At 43.0% G+C, this 23,401-nt stretch overlaps 2 protein-coding genes across 5 annotated transcripts in view; one reads left to right on the forward strand and one right to left on the reverse strand.

Moving 5' to 3' along the window:
• Positions 1–1,106: 1,106 nt before the first annotated feature.
• cfap44 (cilia and flagella associated protein 44) lies at positions 1,107–21,074 on the reverse strand. Of its 2 annotated transcripts, XM_031855946.1 has the most exons (34): positions 20,647–21,074; positions 20,134–20,263; positions 19,866–20,028; positions 18,176–18,278; positions 17,869–18,085; positions 17,603–17,717; positions 17,250–17,414; positions 16,739–16,894; positions 16,578–16,625; positions 15,449–15,548; positions 15,229–15,323; positions 14,931–15,140; positions 14,249–14,359; positions 14,006–14,158; positions 13,514–13,708; positions 12,753–12,895; positions 11,981–12,260; positions 10,783–10,838; positions 10,331–10,493; positions 9,810–9,940; positions 9,105–9,319; positions 8,529–8,673; positions 8,163–8,340; positions 7,802–8,043; positions 7,036–7,276; positions 6,693–6,896; positions 6,209–6,404; positions 6,055–6,132; positions 5,394–5,524; positions 4,232–4,348; positions 3,952–4,141; positions 3,618–3,778; positions 3,289–3,423; positions 1,107–2,231 (listed from the first exon to the last, which is right to left on the reverse strand). In XM_031855946.1, the coding sequence occupies exons 2-34, from the start codon at positions 20,211–20,213 to the stop codon at positions 1,863–1,865; spliced, it is 5,286 nt and encodes a 1,761-aa protein (XP_031711806.1). In that variant the 5' UTR covers positions 20,214–20,263; positions 20,647–21,074; the 3' UTR covers positions 1,107–1,862. The 2 variants fall into 2 exon arrangements, with proteins under 2 accessions (XP_031711806.1, XP_031711807.1); XM_031855947.1 differs by lacking the exon at positions 3,289–3,423.
• Positions 21,075–21,119: 45 nt separating this feature from the next.
• Positions 21,120–23,401, forward strand: part of pum3 (pumilio RNA-binding family member 3) — a 9,663-nt gene continuing 7,381 nt past the window's right edge. Inside the window, exons 1-4 of one of the 3 annotated variants that reach the window (XM_031855949.1) lie at positions 21,120–21,823; positions 22,408–22,475; positions 22,558–22,761; positions 23,203–23,389. In XM_031855949.1, the coding sequence (XP_031711809.1) occupies positions 22,409–22,475; positions 22,558–22,761; positions 23,203–23,389 (458 nt within the window). In that variant the 5' untranslated portion in view covers positions 21,120–21,823; position 22,408. The remainder of the gene's footprint in view (positions 21,824–22,407; positions 22,476–22,557; positions 22,762–23,202; positions 23,390–23,401) is intronic. The other 2 variants (XM_031855950.1, XM_031855948.1) reach the window with 2 other exon arrangements.

Genomic DNA, 23,401 nt, shown 5'->3' on the forward strand with positions numbered 1-23,401 from the left:
AGGGGTTAGGAACAACTGGTGTGTGTTCTTCCCCTTCATCCCTCATACTCATCTATTCTCACTCTTTAAATCGTTTAAATCGAGTTTGAACTTTAGTTATTGTTCCTACATGAACACTATGTGATACATAAAACTGGACAAACAAACACAGATGTTTAGTGCTTTCAGCTGACACTAGTCGCAAAGATGAAAAGTCAATGTTGGAGCTGGTTCAACATGCCTTGCTTGCCTTTGAAATCCACTGCTGTCTGCTGCGTGTCCTGCTGACCCGACCAGTTGGGTCTTCTCTCTTATCACCTCACCAACAGTTCTCTGATGATAAGATAGATAAGTCATATCCTGGACTTATTGTATTGATAATGGTCTTTTTGCTGGACTTGAAATACTGTATGTTTTTACAACTTTTTAGTCATTTATATATTTATTTTGTATGTATTATTATTTTCTTATTGCTTTTACAACTTTCATTTTATTTTAGTAAATAACATTTATACATATATATTGTTCTTATATATACCTACAGCTGTTTTCTCAGCTCTAGCTTTTCTTAAGGAGAGTGATCTCTCTAAGTGCCTCACCCAAGGTTTTGTTTATTTTGCATGCTATTGTTTTGGTATGTTGCCCATGGTCACAGAATTTGCATAAAATATTGGGCGGAACACAAGGTTCTCTTTCGATACTTTACGTTTTGCGTCAGGGTTGTTGGACAGATTGGCGAGAACAATCTAAGGAGTGGTTTCAGCGAGGCATTGTGTGTCTATGGAAATAGCCTTTCTCAATCTGCGTTCATGTGTGTACTTGTGAAATATCAAGTCACGGCTCAAGCACTGTCCCAAACATGGATGTGAAAGATACTAGCAAACTATTAAACTAAGTACGACAGTAAATTGAGTATGTACAGTTGTGCATTTTAACTGGATTTTGTGTACAAAAAAGAATCTGGGATGTGTAGCTATTAGATTCCAAAGGATGTCAGAGTATGAGACGTGATTTTAACTTTAATTGTAACATGGTAAGTGAACACTGTTGTACAGCGGGCTGTAACAGCCAATCACGCAACCAACAAACAAAAGTAAATATTAGATCATGGGACTGACTGTTCTTTCATTAATATTTATTTCTGTTATGTAACTGTTACAAAGGTAAGAGGGCCAAAACAACTGCTGAACTAACACAAAACACTACAAAGTGAATATGACTCAAAACACAATGTAGCAGTATACAGTCAGACTCAAAGGTCGGCTTACTTTGTCACTAAAATAGAGAGCTCTGAATGATCAGTAAGATTGGTAGCAACATAGAGCTGAACACCATCCACATTGGCAGTTAATTCACACATTCCCCTCCTATTAGGCCCCAAAGAGGGATCACATATGCAGAGAAAAGTTTAGAAAGGACCTAAATCATGAAGAGTGCTGGATTATGAATACCTATGATTGTGTTAAATGTGTGTAAAATGCAACATTTAGATTGGAGGCTTCACCGGACTCAGCTGACAGAAGTAGATCATTAACCATTTGGTTAGGATGCAGCTAAGTGGTCTTAACACAGAGTGAAAATGCTCAAAGGGGTTAATAGAAGCAGGGTAATCGAGCATTGATCGACAACTATGGATTCAAAGGTGTTGAGTGGAAATGTGGAAAATGAGAGGTATCAAAGGGTTTAAAACTCCAATGGGTAGCTTTCAGTAAATACAGATTTAACCACCCTCATCGTTTAAAGCTTTGAATTATGAACAAACACAGGAGTCAACCAACTGAAGTATTTTTTAATCCTAACAATAGCAATAATTACGAAGAAAGTGCTATTATTGAGCACAGTTCCCTTGCTTTACAGTGACAGTATGCGTTTTCTGTTCTCAGTTAAGTAGCTCCCTGTCTGCTGGGCGACATTTGTACTTTGAGCTGTTCCTGTTGATCCTCGTTTGCTGGTGTGGCGGACAAGGGGGTGAGCGGGGGCAGCGGGGCATGGTCGGCCGGGAGGACGTGGCCTCCTTTACGGGACACGAAGCCAGTGTGGGTGCGGCCTCTGAGGGTGGGCAAGGGGGCGAGCGGGGGCAGTGAGGGCAGTGGGGCCCGGCCCGGGGGCAGGACGTGGCCTCCTTGACGGGACAGGAGGGCAATCTCTCTCCTGAGGGCCCCGGTCTGCTGCGATTGGGTTTTCACCAGCACCTGGAGCCTCAAAACCTCCTCCTGGTCCACACGGCTCCTGTTGTCCTGGAACTGTCTGCCCTGGAAACACACAAAGAGATACTTATAATAAACATGCAGTGTACAGATGGACAGACACAAACAAACTCATACATATACGGTATGTCAATACACAAGGTGCATAGTCACCAATGCACCTTCACTCAGCTAGGCTAAAGGGCTGTCAGGACATCTTGGGTTTAAAATCTGACCCAGAACCTTTGTCCAATAGTCATCGGATCTGACGGACAATGGTAAAAGTGCCCAAAATATATTCATTGTTTGGGCACTTAGAGGCTGCAGAACAACCCGAAAGCAGTTGAAAATGCAACACAATATATATATTTTTTTATTTGATAGTGAGAGACAGAGACAGGGGATGACATGAGGAAAAAAGGGCCCTGGACCAGACTCAAACCCTGGCCACTGCAGCAAGGACCTCAATGGTCTACGCAGTGAGCTACCAGAGTGCCTCCAATTTAATTATTTTAACTTGTTATAAATAAAGCCTCCTTTGGACAGGTGTTGTAAATTATTCGCAACAAACACTCAACACAGTGCGTCTGGTCTTAATGCTGCTGTGATGTCCATATCAAATGAAATAGACTAACTAACTTACTCACAAATATGTCACACGTTATCTCCTTATATAGTGGCAACATATTAGCAGCTGCAAACCTCCACACCCAGCAGGCACAGAGCAACTTTATAATCCCACTGGGGTCAAAGTGGCTCCTCCTGCGTCTTTGAGTATCTGGGTCATGAGCTACTGAATGCGCCACTATGTTCACCAGCTAGAAATGTGCCGTATGGAATAAAAGACACTTCAATGCTCCGTAGAGCTCCACAGCTGGTTATAATCCCCGTAGGTTCATCACAAAACATGTAGTTATTTCACATTGTTGATATAAAAACACTGATGTACTTTCATAAAAATCGACCAGATGTACGTATGTATGGACGGACGGCCAAGGCTGTCCAGACGCGGAAGCATAAACAAGGTCAGCGAAAGGGAAGTTGGAATCTACCATATTAGCATATGTGGTTCCCAGCTTTGATCAATATTATATATGAAATAATTTCAATACGCAGAAATGACCATTTTCTTCTGCCTGGCGTTGAGTTTACGGTCCAGTTCCCTTGTCTGGTCCACGAGTTTGGTCTGGCAGAGGACAAGCTCTGTGTTACGCCTGGTTACCTCCATCAGATTATCACGGGCCTCTTCCACCTTCCTCTGAATATCACACACAAATCCAGAAAAAGATCAATAAACACACTCCAATTTAAGCTTTTCATTTCGCTTTAAAAACAACATAAAGTTTAACTTCAGGTAAAGAGGATCAGAACAAAATAGATATCTCACGGTTGCCTAAGGCCCATGCACACACACACACACACACACACACACACACACACAGGTCAGCGTACATCCAACTGTTTCATTTCCTTGGCGTGGCCAGCTTCTCGGAGTAATTTCTTCTGCTTAAGCTCCTCCAGCTTCCTGTTCCCCGGCGCCGTCATGAGAGCATCCAGATCCACAATCCTCCCAAATTTCGCAATCATCTGCTCGTTGCAGCGCTTCTCCAGCACTACACCGACACACAACAACACAGAGATCAGTATCTAACAATGTCATTTTTCCGGCACTGGCCATAATCATTGATGTGCATCTGAATTTCACCGGTATCTAACCCGAACACGTAATCAGAGGTTTCAGGTTAAACCAGATCTAGACCCAGGCGTTGGCCTGTGGGGAGCTCACCCTGGATGTTGGCGTCCATGTCCCTGCGTTCACGGAGGAGCCTGGCGCGATGCTTGCGCGTCTCACCGTACAGATCTCTCTGCCGACTCTTCTCCACATGCAACTGCTTGATGCGCTCCTGCAGCCTGTTGAGCTCCGTCACGTCCATCACCAACGCCTGGCTCAGGTCTGACTTTAGGTCAAACTTAATCTGGTTGACGGATGGAGTAATTGCATGAGATGACAAAGTCAAAACACCAGTTTTGTCACCAGTGAGCCTCCACAGTTTTGGGCTGTATACCTGGTGCAGTCTGAGAGGAACCACCACATCCAGTTCGTTCATTTTCCGCTGCGTCTCCCTGTTGATCAACTCAAGGTCGTCCTCTGCTGCCTTCCGACTGGCCTTCATTGATTTCTCCTGCAGAGGCGAGCAGACAAGACAAACACACCACAAAATTTGCATCTTTCCTTAAAGTACAATCTAACACAATCTATTTTTTTGAAAACATCCCCCACTTTGAGTCCACTAGTAAGAGATACACTCTTTTGGAATTGCTTTCTCTTTCGCCAGAGAGTAAGAAGCTTATCACCAAATTTGTGGATTACCTCTCTAAAGGTTTCTGTGTCGGTCAACTGTTTAAACAAGATTTGGGAAAAGGGAACTCAATGCTGTGTTGCCTGGTAAAACATGGACGACTGCACCTCCCTGTATTCGTACAGTAGTTGTTCAATAATCAGAAGAAACGGGTTTATTCACAAACAGTGAATCACCAAGTGATTCACTGTTTGCATTATTCTAACGTCATGTTGCATACATTTTACCCCTTAGTGTCTCCAATCTGTAAATGTAATTAAAATGTTGGTACATTGTTTCTTTTGTTCTGGGGTTAACCATAAGACTCTCTCTCTCCTAACAGAGGCTCTCTTTGGATGTTTAGAGGACTCTTCAATTCTCCCTTCACACATTCAAACAGCTCTATCAAAACAACTTATTCTCAAAGACTGGAAGACATCAACTCCACTGTGCCTTTAAAAACTGACAGCATGAACTTGTTTCGGGTTATTCACATGGAGGAACTGCTAGCTAATAATTTAAACTGTCAACATGAATGGGAGGGATTTTGGGCTGCCTTTTTGGAATATCTGCACCCCATTTGACTGGATTTGTATTTAAATTATTTATTATATATTGATCGTTTTTTGTATTTCTCTGTTCTGTTTTGTCTCCTATTTCTGATGGGTTGTATTTAACAATCACATGTGGATGATATGTATTAATAAGCAGTTTTGTGTCTCAGGCGCATGGTTAAGATGAATTTCTCTTAGTTACTTATCGCTCCCCCAGGTGTGTGTGTGTTATCAGAAATATGTACACACACACCAGTATGTGAGCTGACAAAAAGAGCACACATTAGAAGGTAAACATGCCAGATGAGATGAGGAGACAGGAAGATGAGTATGACCTTCTTGAAGAGGGTGTCGCACTCCTTCTTCAGAGCTTCAGCACTCTTTCTCTCCTCCACCAGCAGTTCCTCCAGGTCCAGCCGACGCTCACGCAGCTGCAGTGTGTCCTCAAACAACTCTGGGTCACAGTCTGATACATACACACACACACACACACACACACACACACACACACACACACCCACACTTGCGACGTCTTTTTTTAAGAGCACAAAGTTCTGCATCTTCGCGTCTTAGTTTTGCTCTCAAAGTGCACCAGATTGATGCGTTTAAAATCATATTCAAAATCTTTGTCACAGCGTAGGAGAGCACATTGCTCGCCAGATAATCAGTCACACATCATCATCACAATCAACACGGATCCACACAAAAGAGAGAAAAGGCTTGTGCTGTGCTGGGATCGTAATGCTACACTGATTACGGAAAAATGAGCCGAACAAAGTCATCGCTCAATAGATTGGCAATGAGTGCTAGCCAATCACAGCAACGAGAGACGAGGATGGGTGTGTCTTAGAGCCCCCCTGCCCATGTTGATACGTTTCTCAAGTTCTGGAGGCAATTTGAACTCAGGGGTTGAGTTTCTCTTTTAGTTCGTAGGAAACCGACTGCTACACTGGTAAGAATTTAAAGGTTCACACTTCACTGTGAAAAAATACTGACCTGGTGGGCAAACAATGCCGTCCAGAGCAGCTTCTCCCCCCTCTGTATCATCGTCTTCATCACTGTCCTCCTCTTCCTCTGCAAACACACAATTGGATCATAAAGGACACATTGATACACACACACACAGCATCACACAATCATACTTGCGTACCTTCACTTCCTGTCTGCTCCTCCTTCTTGACACGTTTGATCTTCTTCTTGAAGACTTTGGTCAGAAACTCTTCAAACTTGTTTCCTTGGCCCAGTGAGGCCTGGAAGGAAGCCTTCAGAGCCGTCTCTTTCTCCTGCAGCTTAGCTATGTCTTCCTGCTTCAGTTGGAGCATTTCATTGAAGTCCTCCAGCTCAGACTGAGAGGAGAGAGAGAGAGAGAGAGGGGAGGATGGAACGAAAACGTACATGAGAATCTATCGATGTGTTGGCACGTGTTGAACCTGCGCAGCATTCAGTGGAAGTCGCTCAGAGTTTTGGCAGCGCTCAAAGCACCTTCACACACAATCACTGTCGTTAACGCAGGCAAAGCGGAACTATGGAAACCTGCTTTGAATCACGTCTATGTGTGATAGCTGGATTTATTGAAATAGAAGCATATTTGTTTTGTCAGAAAGATGGCGGACGACTTAAAAACTCTCTCCCACTGTGATGTTGCTCTCCTCTTCAATGCGTTTGTTGAGGTTCTGCTCTAGGACGTCCTCCCTCCTCTCGGCCTCCTCGAGGATCCGCAGCTCCTGGTAGAGCGTCAGCTGACGGAGGTCGGCCATCTTCAGCTGACAGTCGAGACGCAGCTTCTGGTGAAGCAGCAGCATGAGCTCGGCGTCAAACTGACACACCGAACTCTCCATCTGGCGATGAAAAACACATCCACGGATTATACCACAATGTTATACACCGTCAGCCTGAGATGTTCAGGGAGTTCCAGAAGATATTTTGCTCATGAATATATATTTAACGTCAATTGCTTTTATTGGATGAAAAACGTACCTGCTCCAGCAGACAGTCCTGCTCGTACAGCAGTCTGATCTCCTCCTCCTTCCGGAGCTCCTCCTCGAGCTCGCTCAGCTCTACACCTTCCTCCTCTGCCGTCTCTTCTTCTTCTCTGGATACAGATGAAGCGGACAGACTAGGAGTCCCTTCCTCTCCTCTCTCCTCCTCCTCTTCTTCCATCCCTTTCTCCAGCTCCTCCAGTAAACGTGTGGCTGCCTCCAGCTCAAGAGTATGGAAACTGTTTGAAAATAACAAAGGAAATGCCTTCCTTTAAAAAACACACAATCAGCAGCTATTTAGAACATCCTGGGGATGTTGCCCTGCTATTAGCTTAGCTGTGGTTTAAAGTCAGTTTTAAAGTCACATGATCACTTAAACCCCATTACTGTATCTTAAGAAGCTGCAGTTTGTCTGTGTCCTGTAGTTATCACCTAAACACTTTTAGAGGTCATTGTATCTGAGGTTTAACTAAAACCGGCTGCAGACCTGGTTGAACTGGGGTTTCAGTGCAGTATGTGGGCTGATTTTTTACAGTTAGGATTATTTTATTAATTTCTAAAATAAACAAGAGAGCATCTTGTGATCATACAAGTCATGACACCAAATCGGGGCAGGGTTGTTAGTGTTATATCTTCCATTCTTTTTAATGTAGTCACCCCTTCCTACACTCACCTTTGTTATTTATCTTATTATATTTATATATTTATCTTATTTTCTGACTCTAGACTTGGTCTTGGATCAGACTAAAACCTGGCTCTTGTACCTCTGTTCCCTCAGAACCCTGTATCGCTCCAGATGGGCGTTGCTGTACTGCAGCTTCTTCTCTGGGGTTTCCTCTGGTAGCATAGCGGGCAGGGCAGGTGGAGGGCGGTGAAGGTGGGCCGCCAGACGCTGCTGGACCTGCTGGACCTGCTGAGCCTGAGCCTTCAACTGAGACAATAGAAGAACCTTGGAGTCCCGCAACGCCACAATCCGTTGATTCATCTCAGTCTGCTTTTTAAAGATCTAGTGGGATGGACGGAGTCAGTAAAGTAATCTGTTATGCATGCAACCATCATTTATTAATCAACTGATTTGTTTCATTAGACTGTTGATTATTTCTGTTTGTGTATGTGTTTGCGTACATTTTCCTCCAGGCCCATCAGAGCTGCTCTCTTCCTCTCAGCAGTCATCCTCAGGTGTTTCGGCACCGTAGAGTCTTTGTCTAACTTCAGTTTTAAGTCTCCGATGTTCTCGATGGCTTCGCGGATGGCCTGAACATCCCGCGGATCCTCACAGTCCTCGTTTGGCTTCTCTGCGTACCTGAGACACCAACAAGTCATTCCAGTTTTGCGCCATCCTGGCAATAGTTACAGTAGCAACCCCATCGCCCCCTAGCGGGTTAATCGGGCACTACAATTTGGAAGAACCATGAAGAAAAATGGAGGATGCCATGTACATTGAATTTGAGCCCAGAGGCCTGAGGCGATGTTGTTGGACATGACACTCACAATTGGGCCCATTCCTGCTTCCTCTTCTCTATCTTGGCTCGAGCTTGTCCAGCTTTCTCATCAGCCTTCCGGAGTCTCTCGAGCTGCCGATTTGTCAGCTTTACTTCTGGTTTACGAGGCTGCGGGCGGGGCAACACCTCTTCCACTGGAGAGCACACACAGGCGATAGGTCAAGCTTGTCTTCCACATACCTAACCCTTATATACTGTATTCTGTCAGGTATCCTACCACTGATAGACCCTTATGATTGACGACCTAAGAAACCTTAGATCTACGAACTTATGTTTATTTTTTATTTATTTTTTAGTTTATCATATACTGTTGTATTTCTACAATTCATTTTTGTTGCACAATTTTGAACGATGTAACAAATTTAAAATACAGGGAAGGGGGGGGCAGAGTTATTTTTATATTTTATGTCTTTCTTAATTGCTTTTGTTAAGTGTTATGATAAAAAAGGAATTTGATGACACTTTTTTACACATTTTGTACTTTGCAAATTCCCAATAAATATATTTTTACAAAACAAAAGGCACGTTTTTGACAGGTGAAACAAACACACAAACACTTTCCTACTTTCTACTAAGCTGCCGTCTTTTGCAGGCTCGGCTCTTGATTGTCTGCATTCTAGTCCAGCAGCTTTATGTCCGCCAGTGCTGCTGATGTCTGGGCTGGGATGTCTGGGCTGGGATGAAGGCTCTGCGAGTGCCGGCAGATGGTAAGTGGAGACTCTATGGTCGGTGCCGATGGCAACCACAGTGACCATGCTGGCCTCCGGAGAGTCCTTGAACCTGAAAAACAAACACAAGAGATGAGGGTTTCATTCTGGAGGCTGGTTGTATCCACTTCCTAACTTACCAACAGGGGCGAAATCTAAATAAAATCAAAACGTCTTAGGATGCCAGTCGGCTGGAATAAATGAATTCCTCCGTTTCTGTTGACTCCGAATGAAGAGATGATGGTTTAACATTTCATCCAAAAACACGTCAAAAACGTTTTTTGTTCTAGTCTTAAACTTAGTTGAAACATGTGGAGTAAACTAGAAAAAACTTATTTACCAAAGTCTTAACATAGACAAGTTTCAAATTAGCTAAATAACAACCCATTATCTCAAAAGAAAAGAAATCCCACCATTGATTAAAAGACAATAATTAGCAACTATTATTAACTGTATTTAGGTCAATGATACAGCAATTATCTGACTGATTAGATGTCCTTCTGTATGTATGTATGTATGTATGTATGTATGTGTGTGTGTGTGTGTGTGTGTTTAGTCAGCACCAGTCATGCAGTTTGCTGAGCACGATGGTGCAGCGCTCCTCCTCCTCGGCCATCTGCTTTCTGAGCTCCCTCACCCGCTGGGCCTTCACCCTCTCTACCTGCTCCCTGAAACAGGGGTGCACCTCCAGCTCCTACACACACAAATACACACATGCCAAACACACAATTGAGCACCTTGCACTGACACACATTAATTCACTGGAGACTTATCCAAACCGTAATGATAATATGCCTTACCCTAACCTTACACACAAACCAGGTCCTAATCCCAAACCTTAATGGTTTCGTTTTTGAGGGCCAGCTTTTCATCCCGCATTGAATGGTGTGTTAGCGTGCACTTAAGTAACAGGGTTACAGTTGTAGTGGAGATCAGGGTTGATGGGGGATAAGACGGACAGATGCACCAATGATGTGTGTGGTTTCTAGCGTGAATCTTTTAGTTTTATACTAAAACCAAACAGCAGCTTCAATGGCATACCACGTGACGGTGTGTGTGTGTGTGTGTGTGTGTGTGTCTGTACCGCAGGTTTCAGGCGAACATGCTCCGGCATACTTTGGTTGACGTCCAGCAGCTGTCTAAACTTCTTCCGGAGCTTGGCCAGCTTCTTGCGCTTCGCCGCCTTCTTCAGCTCGGCTTCTTGGTGCAGATGGTCCTCCTCCAGCTTCTGCTTGGTCGTCTCTATGCTGGAGGGAGTCAAGGGAGAGTCGGGGTGGGTTAGACGAGATGGAACTTTCATTTTTTTCTGGAGTCACAGTGACATCTAAATATAGATGAAGCGAAATGTCAAATATAATATATAAAAAAATGATAAAATGAAGAGACAATACAGTTTTCTACTGTGCAAATAACTTTCACAAATAGAGACACAGAAAGCAACAACAGTGATACACTGAGATACACAGAAGACAAGAATGAAGTGACAAAATAAAAGAGGAGGACCAAATTATCCCAAAACGGATAATTCACGCTCACCTGTAGGCAGCTGGGTCCTCAATGTCCTGGGCTAACGCCTCATTCTCAAGACCCACCTGTTAGAATACCATGTAAACAAGAGGATTACTATTTTCATTGATATTCATCTACAACCATCCATTTGGCCAACCTGCAACACTCCGTCCAAAACAGGGTTTTTTTGCCCCCAACAACGATTAACATCTTTTCATCTGTCCTAGACTGAAAAAAAACTCATAAGGTTACGAAATGTGAAGAATATTGTTTTTCTATATGTGTCATTGTCCTTTGGTTTTCACCTGCAACAGACACAGAAACTAATCTTATAGGCTGTTTGTTCCTGAAGGAAATACATATCATTGTAGGAAGATGTTGCAAAATGTTTTACACATTTACCAAACTTCACTTGTTACTGCATTTATAATACTCGTACACATACTCGTACCTGGCTCATGTAGAAGGAGCTCATTGCCATTGTCAATTTTATTTATATATCAATCCGTACAACATCCTCTGTCCTTAGCGCCTCGATGTAGATCAATCAAAAAAGTCCACAAAACAATTTAACAAGAAGCAAGACAAAGAATCTACAGCCATGCTAGCGAGGTTGTACTTAGGCAAAGCAGTGCGTTGAGCTAAATGCTAATATCGACATGCTAACATGCTCACAATGTCAACGCTAACATCCTGATGTTAAGCAGGTATGTTCTTCCTGTTCACCATCTTGGTATCTTGGAATGTATCCTCTGGGAACCATGAATGTCTGTACCATTCACCAGCATGGTGACATTTGCTGATTAGCATTAAACAAAAAGAACAGCTGAGGCTGATGGGAAGGTCATTCATCTTGACCAGATGACAGCAGAAGATGAAAGGTTAATGCGAATCTGTCGCATAGCTATGTAGCTCAAAACCACAAATGTGACCCTCACGATGGCACTAGGGTTATTAGAATGTATCCTCTGGGAACCATGAATGTCTGTACCAAATTTTGTGCCAATAGATTCAGTATGTGTAGATATATTCCACCAGAAAAGGGAACATTTTGACCTGCTGGTGGCACTAGCGGAAATATCAAAGTCGACAAGATTCAACCTCTGGGGAACATGATCGTCTACAAAATATCACTCTATGTCTGTCGATCCATCCAATAGTGGTGGAGCGACTGGCAGATTGACTTCGTTCATCCATAGAGCCACAATACATAAAATGGACTGACCCTGGGTGAAGGAACCGTGGCCCCCTGTTTCTGCAGGCCTTTCTCTAGCTCCTCTGGAGGAAGCAGGCTGAAGGAGAAGATGTTGCCGTCATCTCCCGCGGTCAGCACAAAGTGGTCGTCGTGGCTGCAGCGGATGTGCCGCAGGTGTCCGTACTGGTTGTCGTGGACACTGAGAGCCCAGTAGGCCTGCATGGAGGTGAGGCTGCTGTCGCCGGGCTGCAGAGGGTAAACCCTGATGAAGCCTGAGTGCATGCCGCAGAGCAGCAGCTGCCTGTTGGAGCTACACGGCAAAACACAAGGAGGGAAACTTTATACCGGTACGAGCACTGTGGCTCCAAATGTGAAGGGGCCTCTACAGTTTGCCTTCTAAAGAGTTCCTTGATTTCTGGCCTTATTTCAAACAGTTTTTGCTGAAGAAGATTGTTTTGTTTTCTGCGTTATCCAATATAGTCCAATATTCACTCTCCTTTTAGCTCTGTTTTGGTCTTGAACTCCAAATATGTGGCTCTTTAGCAGCTAAATGTTTCACGCCGTCTTCTACAGCTATTTATTAACTGTCTGTGCAATTGTGTTGATCAGAGCTATAGTTGGTTGCCTGTTGCTGCTGAAATTGCGGTTAATAAGAGACTGAAACAGGCAGTTCATGAGAGTTGATGACAGTTTTCTGTGGGTTCAGCACTACGCGTGACATTTTCACATTCAATTCAGTCATTTGATCTTGGAATCATTGTTGGTACAAAGAAGACGGATTTGTTACTTTTCCTCCAGCTACCTGAAGGTGACAGAGCGAATGGGGTCGTCATCTGTGCTGTGGACAGGCAGGAAGTCAAAGGGCTCATCCTGCCGCTGGTCCGGATCCTGGTCCTGCTTCTCAGAGAACTTACAGTGGTACAGGAAACCTGAGTCAAAGCCACCCTGCAGGAGAAATGGATCAATTCTTTAAGGAAAAACCAAATGTCCTCTGGGATTGTTTCTGTGATAAGGTATTAGCATTTAATCTTGTTTCAATTAAACTGTGGGGCTGGGTATCGTCTAAAGATTTTTGATAATAGTTTCGAAACATACCCATGTTATGGTACACCGTACAATTTTGGAGCGTTTTTAATATATAATTTGTTGTTATTTAATACGTTGACTTTGCTCTTTTACACTGGACCAAATACTGAAAGTTTACAGTAATGCTGCCCCAGTGTGAGTTATTAGAAAGCATGCCATCATACCGGAAGCAAAAGAGGTGTGACTTATAACAGAACAGTGTCAGCGTGTTGCACGTTGAAGTTACCACCTCCACTGCCGGTGGAACAACTCCCCTCATTTCGTACCTTTTATACAGAATGGCAACCGCGCAACATTCCTGCTTTCAAGGTCACATTTCAGACTAAAGACCAGTTAATTGTAGACGGGTTGTCCAATTGGGGACAAAAGCTGTGTCGCCCTTGGGAAAAAGCTGATTTCTGGGTCAGTGGTTAAGGTTAGGTGAGTTAGTGGTGGTTAGTGGCGTGTGTGTGTGTGTGTGTGTGTGTGTGTGTGTACCATGGAGAGCCAGAACTGGCCAGGCTGTGAGTAGAAGCCACAGTAGAGAGGACTTGGAGGGTCGGGGATGGAGATAGCGGGCAACTCCTCCTCCTCTTCTTCCACTGGCTCTGCGTCCAGCTGCTTCGATTCCTTCAACCTCTCTTCCTTCTTCTTCTCCTTTACGGCTTGACGTCTTGTGATTTCCTCCTCTCTCTGAAATACACAAACGCATAAATGAAAATGTGAATGGTCTAAACCTGACATGGAGTTGGTTATTTCCACAAAAATCGTGCAGAAATCGTTTTTTAAAAATGTAAGAAGAAGAAGGAGAAGAAGAAGAAGAAAGGAAATGAAGGAAAGAAAAATACTTGAATGACACACAACGAGTAACTATGGTGTTGATTAAAAATAAAACATACAGTATGACGTAATACAGCCATAAAAAGGGACATTATCATTATCAACAATTAATACCCTACAAACGAAATCTAAGACATAAAAAGCACAGACCTCGATTCGAGATTTGATACTCCTGAACCTGAAATATATGCTGGGCAGCTCAAGCAGCTGGAAGGTTTTGGTCGGCCTCTGGGCCTCTGGATCAGGCCTGTGCACCTCGACCACATGACCGCTCTGACACAGGATGAGCAGCCTGCTTTCACTCTGGGTAAAATGGGAACAGAAATCGGTTGAGCATGTCATTTTTCCTCACAAGAGACATTTGTGTGCAAGACGGTGGGAGACCAGACTTACGTGGGAATGAGGTGACCACTCCAGCGCCTGCACCGGCCCAGGAACGTGGACAAAGCCGATGGGGTCGTGTTTCTCCCCGACGGTGAAGAAGAACACAGTGCTGTCGGAGCTCTGTGGGGGAGGGCGGGGGTGAGAGGTCAGAAAGGTGAGACGAATAAGTGAAACAAAACCATGGCCTAATTAAGTGTCTGTAGAAACTTCTCAAACCTCTCCACCAGTGGTAATGTCCAACAGATTAGTATTTCCATGTGTGTTTAATGCCATTATGAGATTGAGGGCGAGGTGATATCAAGAGCTAATAATTCATATTCATCATTACCACAGGCTGAGATCCCCTATATCAACAAAAGCTGTCAGATTAAGTTGAATTGACAGTAACAGTAGTAACTCACTGCTGAGGAAATGCGCTCTAACCACACGGCTATCAGGTCTAACGATGTCTTACACTTAAGGAGACTTCCTCCTCAAGAAATATCGCTTAACTGCCTAAAATACTTCCAGAGTCCAGGCTGACCATAGCTGTCGGCATTAACAAAGGAGCAAAATACAAAACTTTCAAGCCCACAGACAGCAGGTGTTAAAACTCAAAAGATAGGTTTTAAAAGGTATTCCTTCAAACCTTTAAGTCTATTTCAAAACGTACATTTTCCGAAACCCGGTGTTTTCTTGGAAAACCTCTTACCCCCGTGGCTAAGATCTCTCCATTTTGCTCATATGCAATAGCAGTTACATGGGCATTATGGGGTTTGAAGGCCTGTTTGAGGCTCAGCTTGGCATCTCCTTTGGGGCTGCGCCCGGGGACCACGGGCAGCCTTTGAGGGTCGTACAGCTCCAGTAACCGGACCACCCCGTCCTCAAAGCCCGTCACCAGTAGACTTCCACTCTGGTTCACCTAAAGACAAAACGCCAGAGCCTCACAGGTCAGTTTTCAGTGAGTGCTCATGTGGGAGCATGACACATTTTCACATCATCACACTCACCAAAGGTGAAGCCCAGCAGAGGGCAGTACCGCCCTGATTGAAGCGACTGCTGGTCAGTTCTCTTTTGGCCAGGAAGTCAAAAACTTTGACTGAACCTGGAGATCAGGGACAAGCAGACAGAGAACCTTTTTACAATGCGTGTGTGTGTGTAAATGTGTCTTTGCGTGTATTTGCGAACATGTACTGTAAGTGTGCAGGTGTGGGAATGCGTGGCACTCACGGTCTAAAGCAGTCGTGGCCATCAGGTGAGATTTCCTCGACACGTCCAGGCCCTGGATCGCCCCGGCGTGGAAGGAAAACAGGCACTCTGGATCAGGAGTCTGCACACACAGATGACACACCAACTGTTTCTTCACTGGGAGAAGACACTGCGTTTGTTCATCTTACTCATTCATCATAACATGTGACGATACAATATGGTTTGCTATCAGGCTTGGGGAGTAACAGAATGTATGGAACGGCGTTGCAGTGCGAAATTAGGATGCAAAAAAAAAAAAAAGGTAACTTTATTCCGTTACAGAAAGATTCAAAAATTCAGATTTTTGGCAGCGTTACAATTTCAAAATACATTTTAAAATAAATACTAAAATAAAGTATTAAAATAAATAAAGGATGTAATACCCTGCACATGCGCACACATTTCAACACGAGTCTCACACAATGGCCTCCAACGTTAGTAAGAAGTGTTTCATTGAAATTTTGCAATTATTTTGCATGTAAGGCATAATCACAGTACAGTGCATGCTATCACAAAGCAGGATGGTTTACACATTTTGCAGTTCATCAAGATTATTCTTAATTTCTTGTCCAGTTACTTTAATATCACGATACTTGGATTAAGTTATTGACTACATTTTTAATTAGCGATTGTATCGGAATACATTTTTAGAGTAACTCTCCAAACCCTGTTTGCAATACCGTTTCCCCTTCGGACGGGACAATATTACCTATAGCTACATAACTACAAACACTTCACCGAAACAAAAATAAATGCAATGATGACTTTATTCCTTTCTCTTGTTGGTCCACCTTTGATTTGTGTGACCTAATTAATTACAATTGCCGACTGAATTTTTCGGTGTGATGCGACACTCCAACAGTAAAATGTCGTGCAAAACAGGTATACACACGGTATACTCTTGTTTCCATTATTCACAGACAAATACACTGACTTTTTAAAAAGGTGCAGATCAATTCAAGCAATTTTCTCTCCTCACACACACAATTTGTTCTTACAATCACCACAGTTAGGAAAAGATTTTTTTCAAAGATCACAGTTATAGAATGAGAAATGTACTTTGCTTCATACAAAGCTTAACGTACACATAACGTCTCTATGAAAGAAACTCAGTGTTGGTGAATGAAAGATCCAGTTTCCAGATGGCTCCGCTGGAATCCTATAAGACCGCATAGCGGAGGGATTAGGTTCGGAATTTTTTGATCAAGCTACGGGCGGATCATGTATTGCAAATGGTTTTAATTAGTGACCGTTGACCTTTGGCCCTCTGACCTGAGCAAAACAGATGAAGGAGTCATGCACGGAGCTCCTCACCACAGAGGAGAGGCAGACTTTGTGTCCGACCACCAACTCGTTCATGGGCTCGAGCTCAAACCTGCTGCCGTCGCGGTTACCGTCGGCAGTGTCGATGCTCTCAAAGTCCCAACCCTGCATGGTGGCAGAAGACATACTTATTATAAGAAAACTGAGAATCTCCATGTGGATCATCATTTCTGCTCGATTAGCTTTTAAAATAAATTATCTAATTTAAATACAGAGCCTCTTCAGATTGGAGCCAAATGTGTTGTGTTTCTGTGTCTGTGCTTGGACTTTATCTGGCAACGTTTTTGAGTCCAATACGGACACACAAAATGTGTATGAATCCGCCACTGATGACCAAACATTCACATGTGCTCATTGTTCAGTTTAGTAAAACTCATTTTGAAAAACATCAGATGTCAAACTTCACAGACACGTTCTAAAAGTGAAGCGTATTGAGGTTGTGTTATTGCGAGGATCTTACCCGGACCACTCCGTCAGAGCCAATCGTCATCAGCTGTCCGTCTTCCAGGGCGAAGGGCTGGACCATCCCAGCGTGGCAGCTCCGCCCCTCCTTACGGCAAATCTCCACCTTGATGCCATTCCCATCCCACAGCAACAAGTTGCCCCAGTCTGAGCCAGACACCACCTGACAGGAGGAGATGGTCAGAAGTAACTGTTGAGTCTTAGAGGATTTTAGAATCTAAAATATTTTTGACCTTGCAAACTGGATTTAGTGGGTTAGGGTTAGGATTTTGTGAGGGTCTTGTTGCATATATTTTGAGGCCTTCCTGACTTTCGCAAAACCCCAAACTGTCAGAAAAGCAGGGCACAGACCTTTCCGTCAGGAAGTTCCACGCAGCCCTCAATATCAGTCGCTGCAGTTTTCCCAAAATCTCCCATGAGTCCTTGCAACTTAAGGCCTGTGAATGTGCTGTCCGTTTGCCAGAACCTGGGAGAGAGAAGGACAGAAGGTATTTTCACCTTATTTGAATAAAAATAAAATAAAATCAGTAAGAGAGAATTATTCAGCTTCTGATGTCTGGAGTAATTTTTATAGCAGTGCTTTAACAGAGGTGCCGGGTTTTAGGAGGACCCTTTACTTGATGTGTCCAGATCCTGAGGATGTGAGCTGACCCGGGTTGTACGGGGAGAAGCTGACTCGGTAGACCTCCTGAGAAACTGCCATGCAGCTCACCATCACCATCTCCTTCTTCCAGTCCCACAGCGTCAGCATGTAGTCCGGTGCGCACCCCACGCTGGCCAGCAGGCTCCCGTCAGGGTTAAAATCCACAAAACTGTATGTCCGCTCTGTACCGCCTACACACGTGAAGGTTCAAAGATTATCATCGATAAAAACATCACATTTGGAAAAAAAAGTAGATCTCAATGCATCTTGGTCCCATTTACCTCTGAGGATGCAGAACGGTCGTAGCGAGGGATATTCAAACACTATGATGTTGGGCTGCTTTCCCTTCTCTGCTACAACAAAGTACTCCTTGCTAGGGTGTGCCTTGACACACACACACACACACACACAGAAATCATTTTTAAGCAATAGTCAGTGATGCATTTTGTCTCCACATACATGTTAATGCAGAATATCACAAATTTGGAGTTAGAAATAAAACATTCTTGTATATATATCAGTGACCTCATTTAAAATCTCACATCACATCATATCATATACTGTAGGAGGGATCACTGAGCACACTCTTAGGGATGCTCATACATGCACCTGTAAAACCAAATCTGCAAAGCATTAGATAATGCCATATTTCCATATTTAAACATTACTTTTCAGAAAACTTGTAATATAAAAAATAATTGTTTTAATGTAAGTCATCAACTGGGGTAGATTCATGGTTATATTTATTAGGTATTTCCCCCTTTAGTGTCTTGCAAAATGTATGGAATTTTACAATACATATCTTTAAAGGCTGTTTTCTCAAAATTAGTTTATTTTTTTCTCAAACTCTGAGTCAGATCTCCACTTCAGAGGCACTTACACACACACACACACCAAACTTTCCAGTTTCCAACTTTCCAACTATATTCTGAAGGTGATTACTGAGGGGGTTGTTCACATCACAGCCTGATTTACCAAATATTCTATCAGAAAAAACATGGTGAAAATTGATTCTTTTTGGGCTGTTGCCAGTATTTTCTGATTTATGGAGTGAAGAAAAGAGATTTCTAAAAACCCCTCAATAAAAACCTTTGACTCTGTCAACAAAGAATTTATCCAATGTTCAGATTTCTGCTATAGAAATGTCTGCAAATTGGCACATAAGTCATAAGATAATGCCTTTTTTTCCTATCTAAATGTAAAATTTCAGAGAAAATGTATATGAAATAATCGCCTTAATGTAGATGATCAACATGGGGGAGTTTTATGGTTGTATCTATATTAAAATGTTTACCCTGTTCTCCTGGGGTGCTGACCATTTTCAAAGCTGCAAACTCTATTTTTCCCCACAGTTCCAGGCAGCCATTGATTTACATTATGGTGTATGTTATCTGTTTGTACACTCATTAAACTTGACTGAGTTATGTTATCTATCAAAATGAAGTCTGCATACATTTTGTCAAATGATGCACATCATTAGGTGCAGATTGTCAAAGTCACTCTACACTAGAATAGTGAGGATAAGTATAGAGACCTAAATTGCAATTTTTATACAAGCAATACAAAAAGTACTTTGATAATGTAGTATTATATTACATTATATTGTATTCTATGTGAACTTAGCAAAAGTATTAATGAAAAGTGTTAATTTACTGATGCTTTCACTTGAAAGTAAGTACATTTTAGGTGATCCTTCATATTCTTTTGCCCATTTGATACTTTAGCAATGCCTTTTCATTTCTAATGGTATTGTAATTCTGCTTATAAAACATGTATGTTGATACTGCAATATTTTCCTGCAAAAAATATAGCTCTGTCAAAGTAGAAATCCTCAAACAGCTACTCAAGTACTACAATTTCAAAGTTGCACTTGACTCGGCCTAAATATCCGTCTGTTTATCCACCTCCTCAGTGTTTCCTGCACTCACTCACAGACAGACTGGAGCCTCAGAGGTCACTCAGCCATCTTACCGTGATGGAGCCGATTCCTCCTCCACTGCAGGAGCGGAGGTATCTCTGCTCCTTGGTGGAAACGTCCAACAGGACGAGCAGGTTGCCTGCTATAAAGATCAGAGTCCTGTCATCCAGGAGCTGCAGGTTCCTCCTGCGCCCACTGTCATAGCCAAAGGAGTGACTGAATGCAGGACAGATTAAGGATCAAGATCAGATTCACTGAAGACAGAAAGTCGTGGCATCAAATGATTTTAATGAAACTCAAGTCATTTTCAAAGAAGGATACGAGAGGTACAGGAGGTTCTCTGGGATTTCAGAGTCAGGTGTGATGGACGGTCTGGAGTGGAGTTCCTCATACTTGTACATGTCTGCAGAGCGCTGCTTTTCTGATCCCTCTTCAGGCTCCTGCTGCTTCACTAGTGTTCATTGAGAGGGAAGACACATTTGAAGAGGTAAAGTCCTCTAACACTTGTAGTGTGCAGAACAACTTTATTGTTAGACCTGGGGAGGAGGAAACATTTGACAGCAGCTTCCAGCCACCATCATGTTCATTTTTCCCTCAATGATTTGTACTTGGTGTGTCCAGATCCTGTCCAGGCACCATAAAGTATACAGCAGTAAAAATACACACACAATAAGTCCACAACTATTTGTCCCGCCCCTTCTCAACTGTGATTGGACAGTGACGAGCGGAGCGCTTTACGCAAAGTTAAACGTTTTAAGCGCTTGAATTGCAAATAAAAAAATACGCTGGCCTCGGTAAAAAACGTTTTTGATGGAGAAAGGTCCCTAACGTTACCTTCAATGTGTCCCTGCGCCGCTGTGTGTGTGCTCTCAGCCCGCTCACCCACACAAGTCGTGTTTTCTTCAGCTGCTCTACAATCTGTGTGACAGTAAAGTACAGCACAGCGTTAGCAACTAGCTAACATTAGAGTTTCAGCTATTCTGTATCGAACAAACAATTAAACGTTTTCCATTAAAGTTTGACTTGATTAATGTCTGCTAGTCCGTTTTAGTTTGGAGGCGTTGCGAGGCAACAAGAAAAGTCACTCCTCTGCAAAGCATGCTGGTTAATGTAGTTCTCAATCCTCTTTTTTTTGCGTTACAAGGGTTAAATGTAGATGTCTTTTTGACTTGCTTTATTTTGGGATTAGAAAAGACAACCAGAGGCAGAATAGGGTGAGTCATGCTTTCACCGTCCTAGAGACAAAATATCGCTAACGGTAAGGGTTAATGTCCCACGTCAGAGTTGTTGCTGAGACATTTCGGAAAGCATCCTCCATGGTTGCAACGACCTACGCTTTACGACAGCGAGGTTTAGTCTGATTGGACGTTTTGTGCCGTAAACCGTGCCGGTTACAGAACGCATGTGACTGAGCTGAGACGTCGCGTGTGTACATCTGGAATGTAAGTTACACCAATAAAAACGTGTATATTGTGTTATAGTTCGTGTTACTGGGAGGGATAAAGCAAAGAAGCGCATTACGTTATCCACAGTAATAATATGTGTTGACATCTAACGTTAACGCATTAGTTATGCTATAAGCTAGGTTATTGCTTCGGGAAAAAAAATACCCCAAATCTCACATTATCCAGGTGAAGTAGTGATCTAAAACTAACATTAATCAAGTTTAACTTAATTAACGTTACAAATGCAACAAGTAACGTCATCGTATTACCAGCAAAACGTGCTTACGTATCAAAAGTATAAAGTAACAGTCGGTCATGAAACAGTGTTACAGTATTCCTGGGTGGTTAGCTAACGATGATTAGCAGACGGAGGTAGTTTCTTGTTGTCTGTCTTTATAACAGTGCCTCTTATTGTAAGAAACTGGTAATGTTTGCGTCCTATATCTCCCCCTGTGAAGTAGCATAACACTTTAAAGACGCTATCAGATACACATTTACTTAATACCACATTTTAGTGTATTCAACGTTGCGTGATATTCACTTTTAACATGAATTGCCGTTTAATGGTTCGTAATTTTCCACCTACTTATTTATGTCATTACATTGTGTTAAGTTTGTTGTTTATGGATTCTAAAATAACAACAATTTATTTATTTTTGAAGGCCAAATGAATGTAAGTTTAAGATACTAACAGCAGTAAAGACTACGATACTTGATTTTGAAATGTATTATATTCCATCCATCCATCCATTTTCCTCCGCTTATCCGGGGTCGGGTCACGGTGGCAGCAGGCCAAGCAGGCTGACCCAGACTTCCCTCTCACCGGCAACATGTTCCAGCTCATTCTGGGGGATCCCGAGGCGTTCCCAGGCCAGCTGGGAGATATAATCCCTCCAGCGTGTTCTGGGTCTTCCCCGGGGTCTCTTCCCAGTTGGACGTGCCTGGAAAACCTCCAGTGTATTATATTGTAGAGTTTAATTTCAGCAGGCACCTTCATCTTAGATACTTACTGCTCAGCCTCTAAATAAATAGGCCTGGAAATATGTGGGGCGCTGGTTTGAGATTTTTGTTTGGAGCCCAGATTTCTGATTACTTGTCCGTCTCTCTGCTGTTGTCCTCGTCTCCTTTTTCCTTTGTGATGCTCCGTTAGGATGGAGGCTAAATCCCCCAAAAACTCTTTTCCGAAAGACAGAAAGAAGTTCCCACAGAAAGGAAAAGGTAAGCTGTAGTTTACTTTAGCCAGCTGTGCACGTCATCGCTTTCAACCAGGTTTGTCATCGGCATGTCTCACTCTGTTCAGATTCCATGGGGACCAAACTTGGTGGAAAACCAGGCGGTAAGAAGCCCTACAAAGCTTTCGACAACACAGAGAGAAAGGGCAGACCGAAGGGTGGAGATGGAGACAAGCGGGAACACAAATTTCCTTTCTCCAAGGCCGACGGGGGGCCGCAGAAGAGGACTATGCCATTTAAAGCGAAAATAAAAGAAGAAGAGGAGGGTGAAGGTGAGAAAACATTTGCTTGTCTTTTTTTGACTTGAAGGTCAGATTACAATGAGTTTGCATATTTCATTCTTTGACATCTCATTGCCAGTTAGTGTTTCCACTCACAGATCCTTCTTGTACTTCATGTCACATGCCAACTAAATATAACTGCTTGTTGTAACAACTGAAATAATATACTAAATATCCAATAAACCTCAAAATATATATATATATATATATATATATATATATATACACACACACACACACACACTTATACATACTTTAAAATATCAAAACAAAAGGGATATTAACAACATGAACATGGGCTTCTGATTGGTTGCCTGTTTGGCTGTTCTGTTGAAAGCAGTTGCGTCTACACTTAAACTCCAGTGTGAAATCATTTTAAAGGATTTCTCTGTGTGTGTGTGTGTGTGTGTGTGTGTGTGCATGTGCGATCAGGTCCGGTGGTCAAGAGGATGAAGGAAGGCAAGTTTGATCCGAAGATGAAGGAGCTGACGGAGGAGGAGCTCAAGAAGAACAGGCAGCAGATGAAGAGGGATCTGAAGAACAGCAGACAGGAGGCGGAGATGAAGGACATGTTCCAGATCATCCGTCAGTGCAAACAAGTGTGGGGAGACCTCAGGAGGTACACACACAC

Source organism: Anarrhichthys ocellatus, unplaced genomic scaffold (assembly GCF_004355925.1).
Source record: "Anarrhichthys ocellatus isolate YVR2014 unplaced genomic scaffold, GSC_Weel_1.0 scaffold16, whole genome shotgun sequence".
Classification (NCBI taxonomy): domain Eukaryota; kingdom Metazoa; phylum Chordata; class Actinopteri; order Perciformes; family Anarhichadidae; genus Anarrhichthys; species Anarrhichthys ocellatus.

Bases quoted from the DNA above. Each gene is read 5' to 3' on its own strand.
- cfap44 (XM_031855946.1), bottom strand. From the start codon at position 20,213: ATGTACAAGTATGAGGAACTCCACTCCAGACCGTCCATCACACCTGAC. The intron at 10,494-10,782 runs GTGAGCGTGAAT...GACTCCCTCCAG, and splicing joins GAGGACCCAGCTGCCTACAG to CATAGAGACGACCAAGCAGA. The intron at 7,277-7,801 runs GTACAAGAGCCA...ATTTTCAAACAG, and splicing joins AGGGTTCTGAGGGAACAGAG to TTTCCATACTCTTGAGCTGG.